We start from the raw sequence: 25,206 nt of genomic DNA, 5'->3' as shown, positions 1-25,206 counted from the left end.
ATGTCCATTAATTTCTCCAGCCATAGTTCTTTTGAGAGATTTTTCTTTTCCTTCCAGTTTCTTGCTAGCACAAGTCTGGCCGCAGTTACAGCATAGATAAATATTCTCTCCTTATTACCTTTTTCTTTCTCTGGCATTATCTTTCTCTCTTCTTTGAAATTATATAGACCTAATAAATAATATTCTGGTTTACATTCAAATTCTAATTTTAAGATCTTTTTACATTCTATATGGATTGTTCTCCAGTACTTTTTGATTTCTTTACAATTCCACCACATGTGGAAATATGACCCCACTTGTTCTCTACAGTGCCAGCATCTATTGTCCTTATCTTTGTACATAAATCCTAATTTTTTGGGTGTTAAGTACCATCTATGTATTGTTTTTAGCCAATTTTCCTTTAAATCTGTTGAGTAACACAATTTTGTCTTTTTGTTCCATATGTCATTCCATTCATCTATAGTTATCGGCCTTCCTATAATTCTAGACCATTTTATCATTGAATCTTTAACAATTTCCGTTTCTGTGTTCCACTCTAATAGTTTGTTGTATATTAGTGTTATAATTTTTTCCCCTTTTAAGTAAATTATCCCAGAAGTTATTAATAGTATTAAAACCTATTATTTTGTCTTTTTTAGAATGTTCTTTTAATTGGTAATATTGTAGCCATGTAATATTCTCATAGTCTCTTTTAATTTCCTCCCATCCTTTCATAGGAGGTGCAGACGTTCCTGCCTCTGTTTTTTTTAATAATTTCAGAATACGTTGGCCACTTTTGCCATCCAAGTAGTCTACGTTGCGTTGCTTCTAAAGGGGACAACCAAAGTGGAGTTTTCTCATAGAGGAATCTTTTATATTTTAGCCAAATTGCAATTAGAGCTGATCTAATGAAATGGTTTCCGAATTGTTTATCTATTTTAATTTTGTCCTGCCATAAATAACCATGCCACCCCCACTGCAAATCATGTCCTTATAATGTTAATGTTTTTATCTTCTTCAATCTTACCCAGTCGATTACCCAGTCTAAGGCGCATGCCTCGTGGTATAACTGTAAATTAGGGAGGTCAAAACCTCCTCTTTCTCTTGGGGTAGTCATCGTTACATATTTAATTCTTGGTTTTTTATTATTCCGTATAAATTTATTTATTACCCGGTTCCAATCATTGAATAATTTTTTGCCTCTGACAATGGGGATATTACGAAATAAATATAATAATTTGGGCAGGACATTCATTTTAATCACAGCTATCCTCCCCAATAGTGAAATATTTAAATTCTTCCAATTCTCTAAGTCTTTTTTTATGTCCTTCCATTTTGCTCCATAGTTAAGCTCTAATATTTGATTATTCCTATTTCCAATCCAAATTCCTAAGTATTTAAATTTCCCAACAATTTTTAATCCTGAGATATCTTTCAATACCCCCTGGCTTTTATCTGACATATTCTTTGTTAATATTGTTGCTTTTTCCTTATTAATTTTGAAACCCGCCACGGTCTCATACTTCTCTATTATCTCTAACCAATCTTTTATGCTATCTTTTGGATTCTCTATTATGCAAATCACATCATCGGCAAATGCTCGTACCTTTATCTCTTGTTTTTCTATTTTAATACCCTTTAATTTATCCTCTTTTCTTATTGATCTCAAAAGAATTTCCAAAATAAATATAAAAATTAGGGGAGACATTGGGCAGCCCTGTCTTGTTCCCTTTAATTTCAAATTATTCTGTAAATAAGCCGTTTATTTTAATTTTTGCATATTGTTTTTTGTAAATTGCATTTATTCCATTTTGAAATTGATTTCCCATATCCAATTCATTAAATAAAATTTTTTAAAAAACCCAATTTACCTTGTCAAACGCTTTCTCAGCATCTAGTGCTAAGAAACCCACTTCTTTTTGATGGTTTTGTTCTAAGTATTCAATGGCATCAATTATTATCCGAATATTATCTTTTGTACTTTGATTGGGGAGAAAACCGGTTTGGTCCTCTCCTATCCAAACATTTAAAAATTTTGTAAATCTTTCTGCCAATACTTTAGTATAAATTTTATAATCGCTATTTAATAATGAAATAGGTCGATAGTTTTTTACATTGCTTGGGTCAATACCTTCCTTATGCAATAGAATAGAAGTCTGGTCCAGATCTATCGTTGGTGAGGTTCACAATGCTCTATGGAAGTGGGAGGCATCTTGGAAAATACATGCATACATACATTTTTACTATTATATGAGGGTTGAATGAAAAGTAATGCCTCCACCTTCGTTACTTGGGTTATGGTGGGAATATTTTAATAAATCAAATGCAGAAATAATCATTAGAATGTGCTCTTTAACTACCACTATTCACTTTTCCACAAATCAGCAGACAATTGGAGAAATTTCTATCAACAATGAACAAGTTTTCTGAAGCCGTCATGGAAGAAGTCGACACTCTGTTTCTGCAATCAGCGTCTTACAGTACCCATCGTGCACAAATCCGATAGCCAAGCAAAGCAATAATGTGACCCGCACCTTCTTGTGAAATGCCGATTATGCCTGAAATTTCTCTCTGAGTGATGGCAACAATCATCCTGAATCAATCTGTCAATCTTTTTCTTGTGAAACTCCGTGGTTGCCGTCACAGGGCATCCAACTCTTTGTTTGTCATGCAAGTCAGATGTTCCCACCTCAACATCTTTAAACTTATTTGCCCAACGATGTACAGTACTCACATCAACACAATCACATAAACAACTTGCATTCTCTGATGAGTGTCCTTTGTGGTGACACCTTCTGATGTCAAGAATTCAATGACTGCACGTTGCTTCAGTCGCATTGACTGACTGTCTGCGCTGGGTTCCATACTTCGCACTTTAACAACACAACCGTTCAATGCTAAGGCTTCCCACCAATTGGAACTGTAGAGGAAAGTCTACTGAACAAGCCAATACTTGCCGCAAACCAGTACTGCCATCTGTTGAGGAGTTACGAAGGTGGAGGCATTACTTTTTTTCAACCATAGTATAAGTGCACAAGATAATGCACAAGTGATGCCCAACTTCCTAGCTCTTCTAAATCTCTACATTTTCCACCTCAGCTGTGAATCTTGAACATGACTTAGGACTCAAACTGACATGGCTGCCAAAATATAAAAATTAAATGCCGTGACAGAGAAAGCATTACTATCTCTTTTTCTTTTTTGCTTTCAGTTCCCTTGCCAACAAAGCAAGGAAGCCTGGTGGTTCCCTTTAAGCTTTTTTGCTTGGCACACCTGCTGTAGACTGCTTTTGCATTGGATTTGCTCCTCACAATTGCCTTGCTCCTGTTCCTAACCAAAGCAAATGTGCTCTGGCTTCATAATCGAGATCTGATCTCCACAGCTGTGACTTTACAAAGTGCCAGAACTTTTTGTTTAAAAATTTGGCACACTGCAAACTAATACCTCAAATAAATACTACCACTTGAAATTCATGAAAAATATCTTTTGAGCTCAAAACAAATGGAATGACCCTCCATACATGTGGGTTTTAACTTTTGCAGATTTGATTAACATTTTACCTCCAGGAATCTTCAGGTCCTCCAGTTGACTCTCTAAAGTCACATAAAGTCATGCTTGGGATCCTAGTGCAGTGGTTCTCAACCTTCCTAATGCTGTGACCCCTTAATACAGTTCCTCATGTTGTGGTGACCCCCAACCATAAAATTATTTTCATTGCTATTTCATAATTGTAATTTTGTTACTGTTATGAGTCTTAATGTAAATATTTGATATCCAGGATGTATTTTCTTTCATTCACTAGACCAAATTTGGCACAAATACCCAATATGCCCAAATATGGATACTGGTAGGGTTGGGGAGATTTATTTTGTCATTTGGGAGTTGTAGTTGCTGGGATTTATAGTTAACCTACAATCAAGGAGCATTCTGAACTCCACCAATGATGGTATTGAACCAAACTTGGCACACAAAAAACTCCCATGACCAAAAGAAAATACTGGAAGGGTTTGGTGAGCATTCATCTTGAGTTTTGGAGTTATAATTCACCTACATCCAGAGAGCAATGTGGACTCAAACAATAATGGATCTGGACCAAACTAAGACCATCAGAAATATGTGTTTTCTGATGGTCTTTGGCAACCCCTCTGACACTCCACTCACAACCCCCAGGTTGAGAAACACTGTCCAAGTGATTCCCAAAGTGATCACCTCTATAGAAATAGTTGGATCATCCAGTGCAATCCTATGGTCACCTTCAAGAAGAAGTTGAGTCATGTTGGAGGTTCTCTCAGGATAAAAATGGCTTTTTAAAAACTTTGTGGTTTTTCATGTGCACAAAGGATCTGTGCCACTAACTCTTGCCAATTTGGAGGGCTGTCTGTAGTACATTTCTGTTTCACCATTAAGAGGACCAACTCATTTAAATACAATATTTAATATGACTCAATATTATGTCCAAAGTCTCCAAAATTCACTGCAAGCTCAGGCAAAATGCTATCTTTGAACCATTTAATTAAATGACTGCATTTCCCAAATTGCCAAATCCTTTGTGTAGGCGTCGAACAATCAACTATGGCTGAGTCTACATGGGCATGAAAATTCAGATCCTTGGCTATCTTCACAATCTTCCTGTGAACCTCCAGTGAGTATTGCGAGTTATACTGGGTTAAACCAGCTTTGACTGGCTTCAGGAAAAGACAAGGATGCTCCAGTTTGCTTGAAACTCCAGAGTATTCTGCAGTTTTGGGCAATGTGGACAGTCCAATATGAACCAGTCCAGTGTCCTCATGGGACACCATTGCCACCCCCTTTTCTCTGCAATCATCAGTGCATGAAGGAGCCCTTGGTGGCACAGTGGGTTAAACCCTTGTGCTGGCAGGACTGATGACTTGAAGGTTGGGTTGCTGACCTGAAGGTTGCCAGTTTGAGTCCAACCCAGGGAGAGCACGGATGAGCTCCTTCTATCAACTCCAGCTCCATGTGGGGACATGAGAGAAGTCTCCCACAAGGATGGTAAAAACATCAAAAAATCCGGGCGTCCCCTGGGCAACGTCCTTGCAGACGGCCAATTCTCTCACACCAGAAGTGATTTGCAGTTTCTCAAGTTGCTCCTGACATGAAAAAGAAATCAGTGCATGATTTTGTCACTGTGTCATGCCTGTGTCACTGCCATTGCTGCTCCTTCATAACTGAATGGTGCACATCTTATAAAAATGTGCTACGGTTGGTTATCCTGTATGTTGATATTGAGATATTGTTTAAATCAGTAAATTCTACAACTCCCCAAAGATTAGTGGGTGCAATAATAATAATAATAATAATAATAATAATAATAATATTTTTCACCCGCCTCTCCTCGAGGCTCAAGGTAGGACACAACAATTAAAAACTCATAATTATAAAACATTATGTAAAATACATGTATTAGAACATATTTCTACACAGGACAAAGACTAAAATAGTCTGGTTGCCATGTTTTAAACTATAGCAGCTGCTGTAATATATCCTGTTTGAACAGGACACTCAGTAGTGAAACACAGGTACTGACACTAATGTAAAAAAGACTCAACTCAACGTAAGTTGATCTATTAATAATTTTTGGTTCAATTGCCAATATTTTTTTTCGTGTCAGGAGCAACTTGAGTCGCTTCTGGAGTGAGAGAATTAGCTGTCTGCAAGGACGTTGCCCAGGGGACGCCCAGATGTTTTGATGTTTTTTACCATCCTTGTGGGAGGCTTCTCTCATGTCCCCACATGGAGTTGGAGCTGATAGAGGGAGCTCATCTGCACTCTCCCCGGGTGGGATTCGAACCTGGCAGCTTTCAGGTCAGCAACCCAACCTTCAAGTCAAGAGGCTTTAGTCCACAACGCCATCGGGGGCTCCATCACCAAAAATGTAATACTGGAATTTCTTCCTGGAATACACTCAATATTTTAGGGACTGTAAAGTGGTTATACATACCTAGCTTTTTGGCAAGTTTTGCATCCTTCTTGGAATCCACTAATCCAAAACCAATGCCTTTATCTTCTAGTACTTGTGCAGCAAGCTGAAGGAAAATTAAGATACAATTGTAAGTTCACTAACTCTTATTACAGGTTGAACATTCCTATCTGACATGTTTAGGACAAGAAGTATTCTGTATTTTATTTTATTTTTTTCAGATTTTGGAGTCTAAAAGATACTCAACTTTTTAATTTTATTATATTTATATGATTTACTATATTTTTGTAATTGTTTATTTTATTTATTTTATACTATTATGATTCACTGTTGGATCTTGTTATTACTGTAAACTTACATTGAAGGTCAATGATACACAAAATGGTTTGAAACCACTTTTAACACCATAGCTTCTTCCCACAAAGCCAGGGATTTGTAGTTTTACAAGGAGCTTAGAATTCTCTGCTAGAGAGCCCTGGTTCTGCTTTCCTCTGAACTGGAGCGAGAGTCTTAGCTCTGAATAATGTTGCATGTGCTGAAATTCTCTCTTCTGGCTACTGAGGCATAAGAGAACTGATGTCACTTGGGCAGTTAAGAGTGTTCATATGGGACCTATTGATGTTGAATGTGGGACCCCCCCCCCCCCCGAGTCTAAATATTAATTTGATAACATTTGGTATAGCAGCAGAGCATCCTGCAGGTTAACACGGCTTTTATTTTTTTAAAAATAAAATGAATTATCCGAATCTCAGAAGATCTGAAAATATCCGGCAGCAGCTATCAGCCTCCAGGAAACTCTTCACACCTCCTTTTGATTAATATATCATTTCTAACCCTCAAATAAAAAGGTTATCCTTAGCTTTTGCCTCTCCATCTCTTCCTTTCGCTCTCCTGTACATGCTTCTCCTTACTTCCGCATTCCTCAGCTGATCGGCGGCAGCCCGGGCAACATGGCCCTTCATGGCCGTCCATTTTACCCCGCCCTTCTCACCCGGAGGGGCTCTGGGCGGCTTACAACAGTCAGCAAATTACATTGCCCAAAATACATTCAATAAAACAATGACATATTCATAAACAATAAAAGAGTACCACATCAATTAAAACTCTAATTAGACTCTATTAAACCATGAATTATAAAATTTAAAATGCATGTATAGTTAAATTCGTCCACTAACACCTTCGTGTGCACCTTGATTCATGTCATATCGACCTCAGATGTTACTCCTCGAACACTTGAGTACATAGCCATGGCCTACTGTGGCCCTGGGAAGGGGCTCATTCATTGCCGTTTCCCCCCAGAAGCCTCTTAGTAGTCCCCTACAGACTCACTGGCCACCTTCCAGTCACCTTGGAAAACTACAAGTCCCAGAAACACCTTCCTTCCCTTATTTTCCTGTCACCGTTCATTCACTCTATTGCTTTCACCTCAATTGACCTAACCTTTCATCCACAAACCCAGAAACTGTGTTTGCCGTAACTACGGATACAGAGATCCCAAACATGTCTAATGGCCCCTTCTCCCTTCTCTTTCCCCAGGGGAAAGTCTGGTAGGATTTCATGCCTCAAGGAAAGGGCCCTCTCCCGCCAGGCTCCCAGGGCAAATGGAAGAGGAAGAGGAAAGAAGAAAAGGAGGAGGAGAAGAGAAGGAGGAGGAAAAGGAGGTGGAACAAGATCAGAGAAAGAGGAAGGAGTAGAGGGCGAAGAAAAGGAGAGGAGGAAGAAAAAGAAGAGGGAGGGATGAGGCAGAGGAGAAAGAAGAGAAAGAGGAGAAGGAAAATTCACCTTAGAATCATAGAATCATCATAAACTTTTCCCCATAATCTTATCATTCCTAACTAACAATGTGCTTAAGTGAAATGGAACAATAGAGTCAGGTAAGCCAGTTCCTCCCACTTTGTTTTATTGATGATGATGCTGCTGCGACCTGACACTAAATATCTGTGATTCTCCAGCCCAGTTTCACAATCCTCTGCCTATCTATTTCATTAATGAGGACTCTTGGGCAGGATGTGGTTGAACTACAACAGGAAATGAAAAACGTGTACTGAAGATTCAAGAATGCCTCTGAAAGAGCTGTAGTAATAGGGTTAGATAGTCTGACCGATTCAAAGTATCCTCCCTCCTTGGTTACCTTTCCTGACCTCTCTGTAATATAAACTGAGATTCTTAAGGATGTTTTATCCACTTATTTTTCCTCCAGTACTCTCAGTATTCCTATCTTAGAATTGAACTCCTATAATAAAGAGTCAGTTTGTTTTTCCAAATCGTTGGTGTCACCGGTGCATCCATGCTTGGTCAATAATAACATTTTGTATTTAAATAGTGACTGTGCTCTGGGATTATGTCTGAACAAGGAATTGCAAAGTGGGTACAGCACAGGATACCACACCAACTGGTTTTGTCCGGAATAACTCCCATCCCTCACCAATGTGGATTGAGTGCCAAAATCTAAATAATTTCACCACTCTTGTTAGTTTGAAAGTAAGTTGAGGCCTCCACTTAATTTTAAAATGTGGGTTTTTTTTTTACTCAGGGGAAGAACTAACATGAAATGCAAGTATAATACCATTTCTCTGTCCTCATTAATATAGATAGGCAGCCCAAGGCAGAAAAAATAGATCGATGGCCTCTGTAATTATTTTAAACCAAATATTCCCAAGAGTAATGCTACAGTGATGCTGTTGTAGTTGTTGCTGTGTGGTTTCAAGACATTTCTGACATATGATGACCCTAGTTTTCTTGTCAAGATTTCTTCAGAGGGGCATCCCTCTGAGGCTGAGAAAGTGTGACTTGGCCAAGGTCACTGATGACTTTGTTACACGAGGCTGCAAGCATTGTGGGATGCTTGCAGCACAGCTGATCAACAGAGCCCCACACCGTCCATCACATGACGCATGCTCACTTCTGGCAGAGCTCCATTGACCACCTGTGGTGCAAGTGTCCTATGACACTTTGCCCAGAACACAGGAGGCTTCCCATGTTCTGTTGGGAGCAATGGGGCCAGTACGGTGGGAAGCTGTGTTGCAACGCTTCCCCACAGGAAGCCCATGCATTGATCACGGAGGCTGGCAAATCATCCCGCTAGTGCTTATTAATGTGATGAGTTCCTTAGTGGGTTTTCATGAATAAGCAGAGAATTAAACCATGACCGTCAAAGTTGTAATCCAATGCTCAAACCACTATGCTACACTGGCTCTTCTGAAGCAGCTCTGATCCAGAGGAAAGATTTTGGAAGGAGGTATAGTGTTCCCTCACTACTTCACGGTTCACTTTTCGCGGATTCGCTGTTTCGTGGTTTTTTAATAAACTCTAAAAGACTATTATAAATCATAAAAAATTACAATGTACAGCCTAAGGAAGGGAGGAAGGAGAAGTCGAAGGGAGAGAAAAGGAGCCCAAGCGGCAACGGGAGGAGAAGGAGGTGGTTTATCAACACAATATTGGTTGATAAAGATTTAAAATAGTGTATAACTACTAAAATAATGTATAAATATTAAAATAAATATAGTGTCCCTACTTTTCATTTTCACTTATTGCGGGCGGAGCCCCCAGATGGCGTAGTGGACTAAGTGACTTGAAGGTTGGGTTGCTGACCTGAAAGCTGCCAGGTTCGAATCCCACCTGGGGAGAGTGCGGATGAGCTCCCTCTATCAGCTCCAGCTCCATGTGGGGACATGAGAGAAGCCTCCCACAAGGATGGTAAAAACATCAAAACATCCGGGTGTCCCCTGGGCAACGTCCTTGCAGACGGCCAATTCTCTCACTCCAGAAGCGACTCAAGTTGCTCCTGACATGAAAAAAAAACAAAACAAAGAACTTATTGCGGGTGGTCCTGGAACCTAACACCCACTATAAGTGAGGGAACACTGTACTTTTTTTTTTTTGCAGGAGAGGCCTATATAAGCAGAATTCTCCCATCTATGTTCCTGCTAAAATTAGAGGGTGTTCTCAGGACCGACCTGTGATGGCTGTGCAGAAGCCAAATGTGCTTTCACCAAATATGAAGCAAATCTCTGTAAAATAATCACAGTTTCACCTACATGGCCCAAGAAGAAGCACAACATCTACAAAGTGTGAGCATTTTTTTTTCTTTCCTGGTGTGCTACTGTCTCAGCACAGGTCAGAACACATTTCCGGAGTGACAACTTCCAGCTTGCCAGATAGCTTTCACTTGCACCTATCCCCAGAATGGAAGGATTCAGATTTGGGTCAACTGGAGGGGAAATAAAAAGGCAAGACACAAGATGCCTTTCTTCTGGCCATGGTTTTTCTGCTATCCATCTGCTTCATTGTTCATCAGGAGCCCATAATTTCCAAAACAGACATGCTGCTTACATTTGACAAATATGGTATTTTTTTAATATTAGGATGGTTGATAGCAATACAGGGACCTCTTATACTACTTGATTGTTGTAGCTTTTCATTTGCCACCTGTTTTTTTTCCTAATGGAAAAAAGGCCAAAATCCAAGGAACATCACTATATAGAATGAACTTCTTTTTTGTTGTTGTGCAATAAAAATATGTAATATTGCAGCATTGAGAAATAATGAAAAATAACAAATCTAGTGAAATACTAATTACAGTGTTGCAACTTTTGCCTGTTTTGTTGGATTTTTCCTCCTTGTCCCCAAGGGTTCTGTTGCTTTCTGTGCTGTCTTTGCAAGGAGCTCGTGCAGATTTCAGCTACATTTTTCTCTACCGTAAGACTTTCCTGCAAAGTTGCAGCACTGACACAAAGAAATGGAAATCAGAATTGAGCCTGGGGTGGATCATATATGTGAAGTGAATAATAAAATATAAGATTGTACGTATCGGCTAAGCACACTCTAAGACAGAGCCACACTTGTTTTTTGCAAAGTTCTTTTTAAAAAATGAAGGTTTAGAATCTGCACTCAAGAACAAAAGAAAACATTACAACATAAATCGATATTTGAAGATTGACAAGGATTAGTGGTCCCTCCCAATTCTGTGATTGTATGATTCTAAGTAGAAGTGTAATTGTAGAAATCAGCTGGAAGGACAAGTTAGTGAATTTAACAGGTATCGCTCCAATCATGAGAAATCAATGTTTTATGAAATATTGTTAAGAAAGACATCTGAACTAGACCTACAAAACCTGATTTGCATGGTTGATTAGAATGGGATTGTCGCTCCTAATAAAGTTAAATGCTTCAGAGACAGGATTAAGGAAGATCAAAGGAGACTACCAAGAACCTTCTTTAAATATATAAAATAGTTTGAATTAATAGATAATAGAGATGTGCGCGGAAATTCTTCCTTCGTTTCCTTCATGCTATTGTTTTGTGTCGGCCATTCATTTACACGAAATGATAGAGGACATTTTCATATGAAAAATAGGTTTCCGCAAACACTGCATGGGACTCATTTCCAGAAACACTTTCTGCTGGAGTGGATTCCCTAAGTCTGAGGACCCCAGCCACGTTACACATAGATGAATCCTTCTTTGGGTTCAAGCCCTCGGGGTTCAAATCACAAACTCTCGACCCCAAAAAGCCCTGTGAAATGGGAAATAACACTTTCAAGCCAGGAACAGATTTCCTTATTCTGAGGCCGATGGATATGTCGGGAGTGGTTTGATGGTATGCTATGATTTCTGTTCCTGGTTGATAACTGTCACTTCTATTAGTTCTGTCACAAAAAGATGGCAAAACTTTATTAGTTACACTGCCAGAACTTTGTCTTTGCGGAAGGGACATGGTGCTATGATAGCACATTATGGTTTGCTGGGACACTGTCTACCAATTTCATAGAGTTTCAGCCACAAAAACAATGCTTATGAAGTATAACAAGGACTTTCAAAGTCAAGACAACCCAATGAAACAGGAAATAAGACTTTCAAACCAGGAACAGATTTCTGCAATTATTAAAAAATGTTTTTTAATAAAGGCTATGAAAATTCGCCAAAAATCAGAGGATAAGGGAAATGTTCTGAAATTTGGTGAGCTAGCAGTGGTAAATATGTTGTGCTACTGTAGCAAGTTTGATCAGGATAGCTCAAAAATGGGGGTGGGAGAGCTCTCTAAAGTGCCGTTTTTTTGCAATTGCACATTTTTTTTGCAATTGCCAACATTAACGAATTAATTACGAATATTCTGAATTTTCTGAAAGTTTCAAAATTTTTGGTTCAAAATTCGGAAATGACTTTAGAAATGAAGCGCCAGTGCTCCCTACTTTAGAAGTGAGTATTGAACCATTTTTTTCATGGATCGCACATGCCTATTATTTACATTTAAGTCCAATGCAAATACACCTAAACCTTTTGTGACCACCTTTCTAAGTCGTATTATTGCTGTTATCTCTATGGTATATGCATTTCTTTTGTTTATACCTTGATCTTTTGTACATCCTTTTCTTATTAACATTTGACTCTTATTCATAATAAAAAGCCACCCATGTTGCCCACTCATCAAAGGTTACATAAATCTGCAGCTGTAATCCACCAAAAGTAAGCCTTGCAGATGCTGATTTGTTACACTATGTAACACGAGTTTTGTTCCTGGGTTATAAATGTCATTTCCCAATTAATTAACACACCTTGGAAATGGGACCCAGGTCTAAACACTTAAAAGTCTGTAGGTAATTTTAGACAAAATTTTTAGTAATTTTATCCATGAAACAAATTTTGTGAACACTAAACCAGCAAAAGGCTATGGTGTCCTTATCACCCATCTGGACTATTTTGGAGTCTTTCAGAAATTCAGGGAAGTAATGTTCAGTCTGTACCTTACTACGCGGGGGGGGGGGGGGGGACACAGATCTGGAGTGGTTGCAGCACTTTTGTGGAGTTTTCGCCCGCATCTATGGCAGGCATCCTCAGAGGTTGGAAACTAGTCAAGTGGGGTTTATATTACTGCAGAAGGTCCAGGATGGGAGAAAGAAAGAACTCTTGTTTTTTGGAGGCAGGTGTGAATGTTTCAATTGCCCACCTTGATTAGCATTGAATAGCCTTTCAGCTTCAAAGCTTGGCTGCTTTCTGCCTAGGGGAATCCTTTGTTGGGATGATTTATTATTATTATTATTATTATTATTATTATTATTATTATTATTATTATTTTATTATGACACAGCAAACAAGATAGATATGCTGGATTTCGTATCACAAAATCACAAGTCAAACACTTCCCAAGTGTCTAGGATCGTGGCAGATCGTGATTTTGTCAATGTCTATTGTTTCCAAATGCTAGCTGAGATCTTTTGGAACGGCACCCAATGTGCCGATCACTACCGGGACAACCTGTACTGGTTTCTGCCAGAGTCTTTGAAGTTCAATCTTGAGGTCCTGATAGTGGCTGAGTTTTTCCTGTTGTTTTTTCATCAATGCGGCTGTCACCTGGGATGGCAAGATCAATGATCCAAACATTTTTCTTTTCCACAACTGTGATGTCTGGTGTGTTGTGTTCCAGAACTTTGTCAGTCTGGATTTGGAAGTCCCACAGTATCTTTCAGTGCTCATTCTCCAATACTTTTGCAGGTTTGTGATCCCACCAGTTCTTTACTGCTGGCAGGTGGTACTTGAGACATAAGTTCCAATGAATCATTTGGGCCACATAGTTGTGCCTCTGTAGTCTGTCTGTGCAATTTTCTTACAGCAGCTGAAGATATGATCAATGGTTTCGTCAGCTTCCTTGCACAGTCTGTATTTTGGGTCATCAGCTGATTTTTCGACCTTGGCCTTAATTGCATTTGTCCTGATGGCTTGCTCCTGGGCTGCAAGGATCAGGCCTTCTGTCTCCTTCAGGATCCCATTTGTGAGCCATAGCCAGGTCTTCTCCTTATCAGCTTTTCCTTCAATTTTGTCAAACAACTTCCAATGCAATGTTTTGTTGTACCAGCTGTCAGCTCTAGTTTGTAGTACGGTTTTCTTGTACTGATTCTTTGTCTGCTGTGTTTTGAGGAGTTTCTGATTTTTTACTTCAATCAAAGCAGGTTCTTCACTTTGCTTTACATATCCTGCCAGGGCATGTTCTTCTTCTTTGACCACTTGTTTTACTTGTAAGAGTCCTCTGCCCCCTGATATTCTAGGCAGATATAGCCGGTCAACATCACTGCGGGGGTGCAGTGAATGATGAATGGTTTTCTTGTTATTCTGTCCAAATTGTCCAGTTCCATCTGTGTCCAGTTTATGATGTCAGCAGTATATCTTATGACAGGTATGGTCCAGGTGTTTATGGCCTTGATGGTGTTCCTTTTGAGATTTTTTCTGACCCTTTGTGTGTATTCTTTGTTGATCATAGTTTTCACATGTTCATGTTTGATGTTGTCCAGGTGTAATATGCCCAGATATTTATAGGCCTCTGGCTGGTGACACTTTATTGTTTGGCCATTAGGCATATTTATGCCCTCACTTTCAGTGATTTTTCCCTTCTTCAATGCCACTGTCGAACATTTGTCCAAACCAAACTCCATGCTGATATCAGTGCTAAAAATTTGGACAGTGTTAGTCAGAGACTGGATTTCAGTTTCTTTTTTTCCCATACAGCTTCAGGTCATCCATGTACATCAGATGCGAAATTTTGTGAGATTTCTTAGATGTTTGATAGCCGATATTTGTTTTTTTTGTAAGATTGTTGACAGAGGGATCATGGCAATAATGAAAAGCAGAGGGGACAATGGGTCTCCTGGAAAATTCCTCTTCTGATGTTGACAAGTCCATAGCTTTCATTTCCAACAAACAGTTCTGTTTTCCAGTGCTCCATCATGTTTTCAATAAAGGTGCCAACGTTTTTACTAATCCCGATGGCGTCCAGGCACTTGATGATCCAGCTGTGTGGGAGTGAGTCAAAGGCCTTTTTGTAGTCAATCCACGTAATGGGAAGATTAGCTTTTCGGCTTTTACAGTTCTCCAGAATAATTTTGTCAATTAATAACTGGTCTTTTGTGCCCCTGCTTCTTCGTTTATTGCCTTTCTGTTCATTGTTATTATTATTATTATTATTATTATTATTATTATTATTATTATTATTATTACTATTATCATTAGGCCTTGCTCCTGGGAAGGTTTCTCTGCCATAGCTCCCTACCTATCTATCTACTTTGCCACATATCCTCCACATTGTGTGTATGTCTATGTCTATGTGCTATATATATATATATATATATATATATATATATATATATATATATAAACACATATATATTCTATTCACCTCTACCTTTTACCTTTTATTTTTCAGTGATTGGTTTGGGGGGCGCTAAAATACTGTTTGCTTACACTTGAAAATACCTAGGGCCGGCCCTGTCTCCACACATAACATGGGGCCTGCCAATTGGAGTGGGGGTGTGGGGAGAGGATGAATTGCCCATTTTTCTCTCCTGTCCCTTCCTCTAATTCCAGCCAATGGCAGGACCCATGTTACCTCAGAGACTTCTGTGATATAGAGAAGGGGAAAGGGCAATAATTGCCATCCTGTGGCCATAAAAGTAAAGATGGGATGGCAATGTAAACAATTACAGCCAGTTGCATTTTGGAAGCAGTTTACATGGGCCCAAAGGCACAGGTTGTTCTGAATTCTGACCCAGAGTATCCTTTTGTTAACATGGGTCAACAATGGATTAAAGTGGCTTTGCCCTGCATTACCCTGGATCAATTCGGTGCAGTGCTTGGCTGCCACAGAATTGATCTGGGATAACTCAGGGGAAGAGTCTTGCCCTTCCCAGTGGGCTCAAGCAAAAACAAAGAGCTGCTGCTTGTTTGTTGTTTCTCATTAATAAATTTTGCTATCTTGGCTACTTGGCCACAAGGGAACCAGTTTTCATTTGTGAAACCTTGAAGGGTGTGGAAAAGCAGTGACACGTAAACAGTGCCTGCCTGTCCTTTTCCTTTAACTGCTCACAAAAGCAAAAGTATTTACTAGTGATACAAGGAAGACCTCAGCCCATGTTTCCACTAACAGGAATGTAGAAGGAACAAAGACCCACTGGAAAATGCAAAAATCTGAAGGTTCAAATGACCTTTTCCCATTGTCTCTTGTGCTTCAGAGGCCTGCTTCTATGATAATAAGGACTGCAACTAAAGGATGAGGTTCTCTCTCCTCCCTCCACTGGGTCCCTCTCTTCAGGATTACTGAAATGTCATTCCGTGGAATAGCTCCTGTAACTGTGCAGTACATTCTCGGCCTTGGCTATAAATAGCCCAGACCCAAGTGTGCTGAAAAAGCACAGGAAGTTAAAAGAGATAACACATGCCAGCTACAACCCACACTTCTCTCCTGGGGATTTGCCATGCAATCTTTCATGTGTAGCTCACTCTGGCAGGAGTCAAGGCAATATTAAAAGCAGGTACAGAATATTTAGGTTTGGTCAGAAAGTGTTTGCAAAGGAGAGTCGTAAAGGCACAGGTTTCTAGGTGATAACTGAACAGCGTAGGAAATTGGGCAGCCTGGAACATTGCACATTAAATAGATTTGTCCGAAAGAATGAAAGGATCTAAGTCAAGCCCTTGGCTCAAGTAGCTCCATGCTGTCAGTTCACCCTGGGAGCAAGAGATCTCCAGATTTCTGGATGAGTCTTTCATAGCCATGCCTGGAGGTCCCTGGGAATGGTTGGACATTTCTCATCCAAATATTAGCCAGGCAACATCAGATAAAAGCAGGTATACTCGGTATAATATGATGGATATAAAGATTCATAGTTGTATTTGATTCATAGTTTAAATTTAGGAAAGGTTTAAAAGTATGAACGGTTGTGCAACTGTCCAATGGCAATTATGCTGTCGTGATCCTTAGTTTAAAAATGGGAGCAACTCTGCATCACAAATATTAAAGGGACAAGAGATGCCCTTTTATATGAAATGAACCACACACAGAAGGTACCACTATTCTAAACCTCAGCCATCAAAACGACACCTTTGAAACTTGACATCTATGATCAACATAATAAAATCCTGAAATCAATTTTGCTACAAGTATCACAAGTTTAATAATAATAATAATAATAATAATAATAAGAAGAAGAAGAAGAAGAAGAAGAAGAAGAAGTTTATTTGTATCCCGCCACCATCTCTCCTGGAGGGGACTCGGGACAACTCACAGAAATATCAAATACAAAACAATAACAATATACAATACATCAATAAACAATAACATACACCAATTGTAATATTTGCACATAACCAAAAAGAATAAAAACACACTTATTAAAAACATAGAATTTAAAAACAGTGAGGTTGTAATTGTAGATTAGCAAAGTGCACATCATAGGTTGTAGACTCAAAACAGATAAAGATTCGTTGAGGTCAATTTGGGATGAGAGGAGCCCTGAGGTAATGTCAAGTAACCAGGAGAAGTATGACCAATGCAGGAAAGGTCGAGGAATATAGTTATGATTGTGATGGGGATGGACAATCATAACCAAAGGCCTGGGTGAAAAGCCAGGTTTTCAGGCTCTTCCGAAACGCCATCAGGGTTGGGGCTTGCCTGATCTCCCTGGGGAGTGAGTTCCAGAGCTGGGGGGCCACTACAGAGAAGGCCCTCTCTCTCCCCGCCAACCGCGTTTGTGATGGCGACGGAAGCAAGAGGAGGGCCTCCCCCAACGAACGAAGAGATCATGCAGGTTCATAGGGGGAGAGATGATCACAAAGGTAGGTGGGTCCCAAACCGTTCAGCGCTTTGTAGGTAATCACCTGCACTTTGAATTGGGTCCGGAAAATGAACGGCAGCCAGTGGAGCTCCTTAAACAAGGTTGCCGAATGTTAGACTAATTGAAGTTTCCGGGCCGTCTTCAAAGGCATGTAGAGCGCATTGCAATAATCCAATCCTGAGGTAACTAAGGCGTGGACCACTGTGGCCAAGTCAGACTTCACGAGGTATGGTTGCAGCTGGCGCACAAGTTTTAATTGTGTAAAGGCCCTCCCGGCCACCACCGACACCTGATCATCAAGTGTCAGTGATGAATCCAGGAGGACCCCCAAGATGCGGACCTGCGCCTTCAGGGGGAGTGCAACCCCGTCAAGCACAGGTTGCCACCCTATACCCCGATCTGAGAATTGACTGACCTGGAGGACCTCTGTCTTGTCAGGATTAAGTTTCAGCTTATTCACCCTCATCCAGCCCATCACAGCCGCCAAGCACTGGTCCAGTATCCGAGGGGTTTCCTTGGAGTTTGGTGGAAAAGAGTAGTAGAGTTGGGTGTCATCTGCGTAGAGATGGCACCTCACTCCAAAACTCCGGATGACCTCTCCCAGCAGTTTCATGTAGATGTTAAAAAGCATGGGGGACAGAATGGAACCTTGCGGAACCCCACAGGTCAATGGCCAGGGGTCTGAGCAGGTGTCCCCCAGCTTCACCAACTGGGAATTGCCCACCAGGAAGGACTGAAGCCACTGCAGAGCAGTACCCCCAAGGCCCATCCCGGAAAGCCAACCCAGAAGGATACCATGGTCAATGGTATTAAAAGCCGCTGAGATGTCCAAGAGAACCAGCAGGGTCACAATCTCCCTGTCCAGTTCCCTGTGGAGGTCATCCACCAAGGCGACCAAAGCCGTCTCAGTACTATGACCAGGTCTAAAGCCGGACTGAGATGGGTCCAGAAAATCGGTGTCATCCAGGAAACCCTGGAGCTGCGAAGCAACCACCCGCTCCAGGAGCTTGCCCAAAAAAGGTAGGTTCGAGATTGGTCTATAATTGCTCAACATGGTCGAATCAGGGGAGGCCTTCTTCAGAATGGGCCTCACTACGGCCTGTTTAAGGGCAGATGGAAATTTACCTTGAGCCAATGAGGAGTTAATTATCTTCACAAATCAACCTCCCAACCCTCCTCTGACCGATTTAATTAGCCAAGAGGGGCAAGGATCCGTGGCACAAGTGGTCGCTCTCACCGCACCAAGGATCCCGTCCACGTCATCCAGGTGAACAAGCTGAAACGAATCCCACAAAATAGGACAGACAGGTGCCTCGGTTACCTCACTTGGAATTGCATCTAAGCTAGCATCCAAGTCATGACGAATCTGAGCGACTTTATCTGCAAAATGGTGCACGAACTCGCTGCACCGAGTTGCCGAGTCTTCGGGTGCCTTCCCACCCTCAGGAGGGTGGAGGAGCTCCCTGACGACACGGAACAACTCCGATGGTCTATTAGTTGCAGATGCTATGCGGGCAGTCGTGAAGGTCTTCCTGGCTGCCTGCAAAGCCACGGAGTACGCCTTAATAGCGGCACTAGACTGTGCTTGGTCAGAGACATCCTGAGTTTTCTGCCAGCAGCACTCTAGTCTCCTTCTCAAGCGTTTCATCACTGCCAAATCCTCTGAGAACCAGGGAGCCGAAGTGAGTCTTCGCAACGAGAGGGGACGTTCGGGGACGATCGTGTCAATTGCCCTGGACATCTCGCTGTTATAGCAGTCCACCAAGGCATCAACAGGATTGTCAGCCCCCATGACAGCAGAAACCCCAAGAGATTTATATCTGAATTACTTCTGAAAACTTCCAGGAGAGTCAATTAATATACTGAAGGAATATTCTTGAGGAAGACTTTTTGATTTGAGCTTCATTTAATATATTCATAATCAAATGTAAGAATTTGTACATAAGAAGAGCTTCCAGTTCAGCATGATGTCTCTCTAAGTTTAAAGAACTGGAAACAACCTCTGGCTGAAAGTCTTCACAGAAAATGAATGTATTGTTGCAGCATAATTGAGTATAAACTGATATTAATATGCAACAAATTAGACTAGATTTCTAGGGTGACCTTATGTCTGTTTACTCAAAAACAAGCTGTAGGAATGAACCCATAAGAATCTTTGAGTTCAATATAGTCTCTCTCTCTTTATATAAGTTCACAGAACTGGAAAATGCCTCCCGGCTTAAGGTCACTAAAATTAGGAGTGGCCAGTCCAGATAAAAATATGATACAGTCAGATTATTATTATGCCTCTTGTGAGGCATCCGAAGAGCCAATTAGGTGGCAGATCTTTCAGCATTGTGTTCCCTCAGTGCCCAGGAGCCAAATTCTTAGAGTATGAGGCCTCTTTAGTTAGAGAGGTAACCAAAGAAGAGAGGGGCTCTTCCAGGGACAGCTGGCTGCCATGCCTGAGTGATAGACAAAAGATAGGGAAAAAAGGACATGATAATTTGTGTGATTGGGTTTGTCTTGCCACCCATTCAGGGCCAGCCCTAGGTATTTTTCAAGTGTAGGCAAACAGAATCCCCCCCAGACCAATCACTGAAAAATAAAAGCGTTGGATAAGTGAAAATGTTGGATAATAAGGAGGGATTAAGGAAAAACATCAAATTACATTATGATTTTACAAATTAAGCACCAAAACATCATGTTTTATAACAAATCAACAGAAAAAGCAGTTCAATACATGGTAAAGTTATGTAGGAATTACTATATTTGCGAATTTAGCACCAAACATTGAACTGGGATATAGAGCAGTGTGAACTCAGATAACCCAGTTCAAAGCAGATATTGTGGATTATTCTGCCCTGAGGGTCCTCCTACACAGCCATATAACCCAGAATATCAAGGCAGATAATTAAAAGGCCACCGTAAGGCCCCCGGTATTTAAAAAACTCTAAAATCAGGAAAGTAAATAAAGAACAACACTCTGAAAACGGGAAATTCAGACAGGAAACAATCAGGGCCGGCTAACACCTCCCAACCAAGGATGCCCCCAGGGAGGAAGCAGCCAGGCTTTGAATCTGCAAGGCCCTTAAATGCTAATCAAGCTGGCCAATTGCAACATTCATACTAGCCTCAAACAGACAAGAGCTCTTTCTCCCACCCTGGACTTTCCACAGATATATAAACCCCACTTGCCTAGCTTCCAACAGACCTCACAACCTCTGAGGATGCCTGCCATCGGTGTGGGTTAAGGCGGGCCTGGCCTCAGAGGCGGGCCTGGCCCCGCGCCAGGCCCCGAAGGCAGCCACAGGCCCTGAAGGTGGGTCCAAGGCCAAAGGCAGACCCACGGCCGAAGGCCCAAAGGCGGGTCCATGGCTGAAGGCGGGCCCAGGGCCAAAGGCTGACACAGGCCGGAATGAGTCTGGGAGGAGCAGGTAGGGGTGCGCCCCCTAGAGGAGGGCGCCACAGGCAAGTGCCTAAATTGCCTTGCGGTTGAACTGTCCCTGCACCCATTAGTCACCTTGCAAAATGTATTTTGCCTTTCCGCATATGATATCACAGAAAAGGGGACTCACCACTTCTAGCAAAACTTTGAGACTTTCATATCCCTAGTTCTCCTTTCTGACAAAGTCAGTTCCCATCTTTTAATCCCAGTCCTTGTTAATCCCCTCATGTTCCCTGATAGAGAACTGTCAAGCAAAATATATGGTGCAGTGATCATGTCTGATTTTCTGTGGTAGTGCAAAGTTGGAACAAGCAGTGCCAAAAAATAATGTGAATTGGAAGTCGTTCCCCCCCTTTAATTTTGTGAACCATTACAGTAATATGATTACTGAACCATAACAGCCTCCCCTGGCCTTATGTTGCCTATAGCTTTTTTAAAAATGTGTTCATATGAGTTGTTGCTACAGTTGTTCTTTTTCAAGTATTCCTCGCCTTCATCAGTTTCCATCAACTGGAGGAGATACTCATTCTCTTTAATATACATGCAGGTGTAGGTAGGCACCATGCCGCTTTCTGAACTGCATCTGCCAAGATATATTTGGAACAGTTATTAATGTGCTGTGGGGCAACTACATTTTCCTGTTATATATTTAGCCAAAGAGCAATCACTTCTGGTGTTTTAAATCAGAGAAAAGGCTGGAGAAAAATGAGAGTATTACGCAGGTGAGGGAAGAAATATTAATGGTGACCTTTTTGTTATGAGTTATGCTCAATAAATTTGACTTATAAGCAAACTCTTGCCAGAGAAAGACAAGCGACAGGGTAGAGAATTATGTTGTGGATATCGTTCATTTTGAAGAAGTCAAGATTCTTTTAAAAGTACAAAATTTCCTTCAACATCCCCTTCTTTCTGCTGATAAGGAATTGGTCTCATTGTGGCATTCAGGAGAGCAGTCACAGCTTAATTATCTTGTTTATTCCTAATTAATGAAGATCAAGTACAAAAAGCTTTGTCATGGAACTAAGATTATGTTTTGCCCGACCCAGACATGTGTCCTTCACTCCAGGTGATAGCCTCCAAATCAGGAATAGGAATCTAGACAAAGGTGCAGACTTTCCAGCACTTCAGGGCACTTTCCGACAGCAATTGATTGAAGGCAAGAACAAGTTAAAGTAACTGCTTTTTGCTTGTGTTGCTGTCCGCATGGGTGCCCAAAAGAAGCAGGCTTTCCTGTTGCTTGTCCCCATTGCAGCGCAGTAACTGCTGCACTGGAATGGAAATGACCCAAATTCCCCCTAAAACCTTTAAAATAAAATTAAAATTTACTGGGTAATTCCCCCACCTGCCTCCTAGTGCAACATTGGTATACGCCAGGAAGTTTCCAGAGAGACATAATGGTGGCCCAATAAGTTTTTATTTTATTTTAAAGGTTTTGGGGGGGATTTGGGAAGGAGATGGATTCCTTCTTCTCTGGGCCCATGGAGCCCAAAGTAGCAAATTGGGCTGTGTGGACTGATCCCTTGGTAGTCCCAGGACTACCTGAGTGCCAGTCCCCACAGGGCCATACTCCATTAGACTCGGATCTTTCAGGAAAACCTGGGTCTAATAGAGGATCAAAATAAAGAAATTGTTCCTCTTTTACCAGAGTCGTCGTTTAGATGCCTCCAGTAAAAGCGCAAGAGCGTGCACATTTTGGGCCCTGTCTGGATGGGCCCTCAGAAGCAAAGACAGATCTCCGTAAAAGCAAAAAGCCCCAGAAAAGCAGAGCAGATTATCCCACAGTCGTCTCCAAAAGTTTCCCCAGCATGTTAAAAAACGGTCTTCAGAGAAATAGATCTTTTCTCCTTTACACCTTTTTAGAACTTTCCTTCATAAGAGGATGAGAAAATCACTGTTTGTCTTAGTTGGAAGCATCTTTAAGTTTAGCTGCACCATCCACATCCTTCATAGATTGGCCTTTTCCCTTTGAAAAACAGCTTATATGGAACACAGACTATTGTGTTTAGTTTCTATGGCTATTGTTTTGTGTATTAAAGAGATAATTATTTTTGATGCATTACTCTAACAATTTTCTCTTCAACTGTAAAACGCTGGAAGATCCAAGCATGCCATTGCAGCAGCAACTGTTGCAGTGTGAACTGTGATGTCAACATGGCACAACTGTGGAGATTGTTCTTAAAAATTACCAAATCAATCTGAACAAATTACAGGAAATGAAGAAAATATGCTCTTGTGTACCAAAGTAATTTGATATAATTTGGTAGTTTTGATCATGATGCTGATGGTTAAGCTCATAGACTTGATACCTCACTAATACTCTTTCTAGAATCTTAAGGTTTGTTGACTTTTTATACAGTGCGCTCCACTTAAAGGCTATGTATGACAAGGAGAGGCAGCTTTCCTTGTCTTACAATTTACTTGTTTTTCTGATATCAGCACAAAGCTCTGATCCTGTCTCCAACAAGACTTGTGAGGTTGAGTTGTGAATTTCTCAGATGCAATCTGAGTTGGGAGCAAAGCAGAATTTCTCAAGTAGGGCTCCTTGGAATTTTCATGAGAAGTTGCTTGGGATTCTGTGAGATATAATGATTGAAAAAATGCATTTTTAATTTTTAAAAAAACTGTAAACATAATATTTTAATATGAGGTTCCCTGAAGGGTTGAAAGGCTGCAATATGGAATGGCTGAGACACCTGCTGCTCACTGTCAGGCATGCCTCTCCCACTGTACGGCTGTTATGAAAGAAGCAGTTGCTTCCCCTTCTCCGAGATGATATTCTTAGACTCTATTGTTGTTTTCTTCCTTCCTTAGATGTAAAATCTTCCTGCCCCATCCACTTAAGCTGATTCTTTGCAAGTTAGGATTTCTCTAGCAATTACACTATTTCATTTTGTTAGTGATGAGCCCATTGGTATTGTAGCCTCTGTACTGCTGGAATATTAAGCACTTTCTTGGCTCAGAGGGAGATGTTTACAATAAGGAATGTGAATGGCAAAATATCCCCAATTCCCCACCCCCAGTAGAGTTTTCAACTAAATAAAGGAATATTTCCTTTTTGGATATTCTTCTCTTCTTGTTTTCAGATTGGCTGAAAGAGGTATTATTTTGCCCCATCATTATTTTGCCCCCTGCTTCTTGCAGGGGGTTGGACTGTATGGCCCATGAGGTCTCTTCCAACTCTACGATTCTATGATCATGTCAACAGAAGAAAAAGTTGTTCATGCTTAGAAAACCTGGGTCCTGTTAACTTTTTCTGTGTCTCTCACTTTGATATTAAATTATGCAGGAAATACAATTCAAAGGCAGATGTCTTGTTAATAAAAGCATGCATAAAATTTAAGAAGTTGATTGCAAATGTTCAGCTTTAGAAAGCAGTTGTGGGCAGGAAACCTGCGCTGTACTTACCTCCAGGACCATCTCAGTCATCTGAAAACGTCTATGGGATGTTTTATCAGAAGTCACAGGTTCATGGAGAAGCACGCCAAGCATGTCATACTTCTTCAAGGCCTGCTTGTAATTCTTCTCACTCAGGTCAATCACACGATCCTTCCCGTCATAGGTAGGGAAGTCTAGTCCTTCTTCTGCCCTGCAGCAGGTGATGAGGAGCACATACATGCCTGCCAGTGTCACCCAACAAATTGCCTTCATATTGGATCTTTGCTCCTTTTTCTGGGAATGAAGTAATTCCAAGAGAAGAGATTATGGAGATACCAGCTCTCTGGGTGCTGATTTGACCCTTCTAGCTCCCCTATGAATCCATGTAGAGAGGCTGAGGCAGCAGCTACAGCCAACTAACAACTTGTTTAAAGACAAAGGGGAAAAGACAGACAGAAGAAGCTGCGAAACCAAATCCTGGATACCTTACATAGCTCAGCCAGGCTTCTGTGTCACAGAGAACTCCATTTTTAGGAAGCAGTTGTTTCTAGCTATTAATAGACCCTGCAATGAATAAAAAGGACAGATATGACATGATTGAGGGACTTTGCTGGTCCTCTCTTTCATTGGAGAGAGGGAGAGAATGAGAGAGGGAGAGAGAGAGAATGAGCAGGAGGGGTGGGTAGAAAAAAAGTACATATAGAGATAGAAGATATATATATAGAAAACTAACAGACATCTCTAAGGGCGTCAGAAGGTTACAGATGTAAGCTTTGGGGATACATTTCCTTAAAATACCTGACTTCATTATTGATTGTACTGCAATTAGGGATTTGCCAAAATAGATGTATGGTTTTAATAGACTTTTTTTTTCCATTGCTTTCA

At 40.8% G+C, this 25,206-nt stretch overlaps 1 protein-coding gene across 1 annotated transcript in view; it reads right to left on the bottom strand.

The window, feature by feature from the left end:
• LOC100566014 (calsequestrin-2) overlaps positions 1–24,896 on the bottom strand; it is a 61,146-nt gene extending 36,250 nt beyond the window's left edge. Inside the window, exons 1-2 of the mRNA XM_003216804.4 lie at positions 24,352–24,896; positions 5,942–6,026 (exon numbers count right to left, since the gene is read on the bottom strand). Of these exons, the coding sequence (XP_003216852.1) occupies positions 5,942–6,026; positions 24,352–24,594 (328 nt within the window). The 5' untranslated portion in view covers positions 24,595–24,896. The remainder of the gene's footprint in view (positions 1–5,941; positions 6,027–24,351) is intronic.
• Positions 24,897–25,206: the final 310 nt, after the last annotated feature.

The sequence above is a fragment of the Anolis carolinensis genome, chromosome 2 (genome assembly GCF_035594765.1).
Source record: "Anolis carolinensis isolate JA03-04 chromosome 2, rAnoCar3.1.pri, whole genome shotgun sequence".
Classification (NCBI taxonomy): Eukaryota; Metazoa; Chordata; class Lepidosauria; order Squamata; family Dactyloidae; genus Anolis; species Anolis carolinensis.
This window is presented reverse-complemented; position numbering and strand designations above follow the sequence as displayed.